Genomic DNA, 5,899 nt, shown 5'->3' on the forward strand with positions numbered 1-5,899 from the left:
GAAGGGAAAACTGGGTGTCACATATCGTGTCCTTTGACGTGTTTTCTTAGCGATCCGTTTTACTGACCAGGGTGAAAACTGTGGCAGAAAATACAAAGAGGTCTTTCCAGGGTGTTTTAGACGCAAGCCCCGTGCAGAAGTCACACGAGAGGGGTGTGGGATTCCATCCCCTCTGGGTACTTTTCTAGGCTCTCATCACCGAGCGCTGAGTTTGGCAGGGGCCCCCAGAGAAGGAAAATGAGAAATGGGCAACTTTCTCTGCAATCCATACTCCTAAGGGGAATAGAGGGAGTGTGTCCTCTGCGTGTCCAATGCCCTATGTCATCTGGCGAGGGTATCCTTTGGAGCTGAGAAACGGAAGCTCAAATGAACCTAAGCGGCTAAGACGCTCAGTGTGTGTGTTTTGGGGGTGTGGGGTGTGTGGGGGGGTACTCTTTGGTCCAGAGCCGAGGTCTCTGCACGTCCAGTCCAGTTCCCCACGCCAGCCCCGATGGGCACGGAGTCTCTTTGTCCAAGACAGACCAAGGAAGACAGAGCCAGAATAAAGTCAACAGCTTTTATTACAACTCACAGATTTCATAGAAAAAGGAATGTAGCGTCAGGTCCGGTTGTATGAAAAACGGTAAAATGCAGGTTTGTCCTGGTTGCTCTGTGGACACCCGGGGCAGGCTCTCCGCGACATCAGGCACAGCAGCTGCACTTGTCCGAGGCCCCTTTGCAGACGCAGCCCTGGGCACACTTGGCGCAGCCCACGGGGCAGCAGGAGCAGCAGCCTGGGGAGGCAAGGGCAGCGTGCAGTCGGACCACGCGTTGTCCGGAACCACCCTTCCCAGCAGCAGGCCTGGCCCCAGCCGCCCTCGGGCCCAGACCCTGAGTTTACGATGGTGTCCTCTGTCCTGAGGTCATTGCTCTCAGACACTAGGTTCAGGTTGCCCGGCCCATCTGTGCCCAGGACAGGGCACAGCGCCTTGGAGAGACAGTGAGCAGGGCCTCTGGGGACAAGAGAAAGCCAGCCCCCAGCACCACCAGTGATGTGAGCCAAGTCCTCAGGATCAAAGTGGAGGCAAAGCCCGCACAGAGCAGCTCCCGCTCGGGATAGGGGAGCTCTGGGCTGCTTCGACAGGAAGGGGCTGCACCGGGTCCGAGAAGCCACGCACGGCCGCTGGTTCCGGTCCCTAAAGTGCTTCAGTCCCTGAGAGGATTCGGAAGCGTGACTCAGGAGGCAGGAGGACTAGTTCTAGTGACAGGTCTGAGGTTGTTTGTCGGTGACCCGTCTGGGCCTCAGTCTCCCTGTTCTCTAGTGCGCGCCTGGGTCTCGGTCGTGCCGAAGGTGATTCCAGCTCTGACTGTGAATCCCTTCCTGGCGAGGGGGGTGCCGGGAAGTCTGGTCACTGTCCTGCTCCTGCCTGCCTGCTGAGCTCTGGGCTCCCTCCTCGCACTCAGCCCAGACCCCGCCTTCCCAGAGAAGGCCCCGCACACTCACTCTTCTTGCAGGAGGCGCATCTGCAGGCTTTGCAGGTGCAGGAGCCAGCGCAGCCGCAGGAGCCGCCTGCCGGGAAGGGAAAGGAGGCCAGCAGTGAGCAGGGACGGGGATGCAGGAGCCACAGCAGACGGTCAGCAATGCCTCCCTGAGCCCTCCTCCTCTGTCAGGACCCAGCCCTGGGAGCTCGTGTCCACTCGGGCGGATAGAGAAGCCCCAGCTCCTCTCTTCTGGTCCAAGGAGAGTAGGTCCCCTCCTGATGGGACTCCACAGGGAAGGTCCCGGGCTCCAGACGCAGCCCAGGCCGACTGGGGCCGGGGGCCGGGGCCCATGGCCTGAACCCCAAAGAGGCAGCGTCCCCTCCGCCCCTCAAATCGTGGCAGGTCCGAGGCCTCCTCCAAACGCTGGCTCCCGGTCTAGCAATCCCCTGACCTGCCGGGTGACCTCAAGAAGGACAGCCTGGAGCCTCCGTGCCCTCAGTGTCAACGGAGAGGCAAAGGGAGACGGACGTGCCCTCAGGAGCCTGGCTACCGAGAAAGCCCTGGACCCGTGACAGGAGTCCTCCTGAGCTCAAAACTCAAAGCCCTCCCTTCTCGTCCTGTGCCCGGGAAGGGGGCATCCTAAGGCTCAAAGGCAGGGCTCCCTTACCAGTGGGGCAGGAGCACTTGGGGTCCATCTGGAGGAGGAGTGAGGCCCGAGGTCCAAAGCAAGGGGCGAAGCCGCTTCACGGGTCCGGTGGGGGCCGTGTGGGAGCGAGGAGCCCGGGGGCTGAGTTATAGGCCGAGGAGGCGGCCCGGGCGCAGAGGCCCCGCCCCCGCCTTGCACCCGCCCCGCGGCTCCGCGCCCGCGCCGCCCGCGCCGCCCGTGCCGCCCGCAGCGCCCTGGGCCGGGCTGTGAGCAACAGGCGGGGCCGAGCGCACGATTCCACGTCGGTGCCGGCTGGAGCGGAGGAACCGGGTGCCGTGCGGTAAGCCGTGTCCCAGCCCCCCGGCCGCCCCTTCCCAATGTGCCCGACGGGAGCAGCCGCCGTGTTGGCGGGTTGTGCAGGAATCCGGCTCCCGCGTCCTCCGGTCTTCCCCGCCCCAGGCCCCGCGCCGCCGGCCTCCTGCAGCCCGAGAACAGCCCCCGCCTCCCGCTCGTGTCCCTGGCTTGGCTGGAGCCGGGGAGCGGTGTCAGAGAGCGCAGGCGGATGTGACCCTCACCACCGTTTGGCCGACCCCATGTGTCCCCGGGCGTTGCCAGCCCCGGTCCCCACCACGGTCCTTTGGAAGCGTTTTTCCGGTACCGCCTCCTGTAACCGCAGCGCGGTGAACGTGGCCTTCAGCCGCGAGGCGTCTCTTGTGTTTTCCTTTCCTGGAGGGATCCTGGCTCATTTGTCCGGGGGCTTCTTTGCCTGAACTTTCCAGGGGCGCTCCTCACTGTAGCCGGTCCACCCCCACGCCAGGGTGGAGGTTCCCTAATCATGGGATGCTTCCCCAGGGACGGCATCATTGTAGGTGATAGGCACACCTGGCGGTAAATAACAAAGCGAGACAAGTGGATAGAGTTCCCTTTGAGTAGTCCTGACAGTTACTCACCGTGGAGTCCATGCCAAGCCTTGTTAGTCACTTCTGCTCTTTGAGTTGTCACACCAACCGGGAAGGGAGACAGCAGTCCGGAGCCCGGTTCCCAAAGTCCGAAGTCCCTACAGTACCGGGAGGCTACTGAGGCAGGCACACAGGGCTGGGGAGTGGTGCCCTGCTTCTGTGTTTTTGTCGCTTCGCAGCTGAAAGAGGGAGTCAGTGAGCAAGGTCCCCTTTGGCCCAGAGCCGTGTCCTCGGCCCGTCTCTGCCATGTCCAGCTCCATCCTGGGGGCGACCAAGGTGACACCGGAGGAATGTATTTATGATTTCGTGGCTACCTTCTGACTCTCTCCTTCAGTAGCGTTCGAGAGGTTTCTTCTGGTATAACGTATTTCAGAAAATCACTGAAAAGAAAATGGTAAGGAAATCCTGATGCAGGTGACAGCAGAAGTGGCAGGACCCTTCTGTGTCTGTGAGGAGGACACCGACTGTGCTCCTCACGGCCTTCTATCTGTAGTGTCGACGGCTCTTTGCGTGAAGGCAGGATAACCCTCTCGGGGGTACTGGTCCCACGCTCACAGGGTCGATGGGGACGGCCCAGAGCCCAGAGCTAAACACACCGTCCTCGCTTGCGTGTCTGGAAGGAGAACAGTGTCTCCTAGGCTGATGATAACAAATAAATCAATAGATAAATAAATGAATGGGTGATGTGATCGATTGCTCACTGAGTGCCCAGTATATTCTGACCTTCTTTGCATGTATTCAGTTCTTTAATCCCGAGAGCCAGACACTGTTATTTTCCCTTTAGAGCAGAGCAGACGGAGCCACAGAGAGGTTATGTCCCATGGCTGTACGTGGCACAGACGGGACTGGCCCTCCTGCAGGCTGACTGCAGCCCCGCGCCCAACCGGACACCGTGTCATCCCACGAAGGGTGAGAACACTGAACACCTGGCACAGAGGCAGCAGTGGGAGAGCCCTGAGCCGGCAGCCAGAACCCTCCGCACAGCTCTGTGACCTCTCTGGGCTTCGGCCTCCCACCTCTGCAGCCAGGAGCACAGCTGGACTGTCTCCGAAGACCCTGCAGCCCTGAAAAAGGAGAGGCCGGATTCAGCCTCCAGTGATGTCATAACCGGCACCGTGTGGCCGGGAGGTGAGACAGCTGCAGTGTAGGTTTAGTCCTCTGAGTATAGGCTGTGTGCCCTTGGGTAGGTTGCTTAACCTCTCTGGAATTGGCACCATCACTCCAGACCATGCAGGTTCACCGAGTCTGTCCAAACGCTGTGGCGGTGACTCGTTCCACGGGGCTTGTTGGAGGACATCCCCACGCCCTCTGGCACTGGATAAGCAAGGTTCCTATCCATCTCTGCCCTCGCCATGAGCTTGCTTGCAAACCAGGGAGCCTTTCTCCAGGAGCTTGTCGGGAGCTCAAGGATTCTCTGTGCACAGATGTCAGTGTGGAGAGAGCGATCGTACGGGACACCGTGGGGGAAGCCCGAGCTGGGAGCCAGGCCACTATCTCGCTTATTCCCCCTCATTGAAATTATTCTTTTGTATCGAAAGGAGGAAATGAAATCTCAGAGAGTATCAGTGACTTGCCAGGTCAGGAAGTGGCACGGTGGCTGTGAACCTGAGTGCCTGACGCCGACGCCCACGCACGCAGCACGGGCCGGCTCCCGAAATGCCCTGTGCACTCGGGGCACCTGTGGCCCATCTTGGTCCTGACTTCTGAGCCACGTGTCTCCTCTTTCTCTCGGAGTGCCCATCAAATAGGAGTTCCCGGCCCAGACCGCCAGGGGGCCCAACAGCTGAAATACACTCCCTGTTCCCTCAGCACACACTTGTTGCTAATAAACCCCACCAGGCCCCCCCCCCCCCCCCCCGCCACGCACTGCAGCACCACCATCACTCTGCAGAGGAACACGTGAAGTCCTTCTTCTGAAACCAGGTCTCAGGGAAACAGCCGGGAAATTCCCACCAAATCCAAATCACTTTCTTTCGGGGTGTCAGGTAGCCACGGGCTGGTTTTTGAGGGAAGGGAAGATGTCAGCCTGACCTAGGGAGGTACTTGCGAAGATTCAGAGCCAAGCCCCCGCAGGGAGCTGTCACGGGTGGCGAGTGTCCTGTCCGTAGCCCTGGGCAAGCCAAGACTGATGTTCCCTGTGGGGAGGCAGGGGGCAGAGCTGCTCCAGGCGTGTGTGGTCCACACAGTGGGGCATCTGTGAAGTGTTCCCAGGACTCGGGCACACTTTCAACGTACGTGCAGCATATGAGAGCGTCCAGTTTTCAGAATTGCTCCTCCACGTGTGAAGGTGGTTTTACGTGTTGAAGGGAAAACTGGGTGTCACATATCGTGTCCTTTGACGTGTTTTCTTAGCGATCCGTTTTACTGACCAGGGTGAAAACTGTGGCAGAAAATACAAAGAGGTCTTTCCAGGGTGTTTTAGACGCAAGCCCCGTGCAGAAGTCACACGAGAGGGGTGTGGGATTCCATCCCCTCTGGGTACTTTTCTAGGCTCTCATCACCGAGCGCTGAGTTTGGCAGGGGCCCCCAGAGAAGGAAAATGAGAAATGGGCAACTTTCTCTGCAATCCATACTCCTAAGGGGAATAGAGGGAGTGTGTCCTCTGCGTGTCCAATGCCCTATGTCATCTGGCGAGGGTATCCTTTGGAGCTGAGAAACGGAAGCTCAAATGAACCTAAGCGGCTAAGACGCTCAGTGTGTGTGTTTTGGGGGTGTGGGGTGTGTGGGGGGGTACTCTTTGGTCCAGAGCCGAGGTCTCTGCACGTCCAGTCCAGTTCCCCACGCCAGCCCCGATGGGCACGGAGTCTCTTTGTCCAAGACAGACCAAGGAAGA

General features: G+C 59.7%; 1 protein-coding gene across 1 annotated transcript; it reads right to left on the reverse strand.

Annotated features, from left to right (window-relative positions):
* Positions 1-531: 531 nt before the first annotated feature.
* LOC309978991 (metallothionein-1E-like) lies at positions 532-2,239 on the reverse strand. The gene is made up of 3 exons (XM_082865813.1): positions 2,129-2,239; positions 1,484-1,549; positions 532-773 (listed from the first exon to the last, which is right to left on the reverse strand). Exons 1-3 carry the CDS (start codon positions 2,154-2,156, stop codon positions 682-684), a joined length of 186 nt encoding a protein of 61 aa, XP_082721939.1. The 5' UTR covers positions 2,157-2,239; the 3' UTR covers positions 532-681.
* Positions 2,240-5,899: the final 3,660 nt, after the last annotated feature.

This window comes from Leucopleurus acutus (assembly GCF_964270905.1).
Source record: "Leucopleurus acutus genome assembly, contig: HAP1_SCAFFOLD_629, whole genome shotgun sequence".
Lineage (NCBI taxonomy): Eukaryota > Metazoa > Chordata > Mammalia > Artiodactyla > Delphinidae > Leucopleurus > Leucopleurus acutus.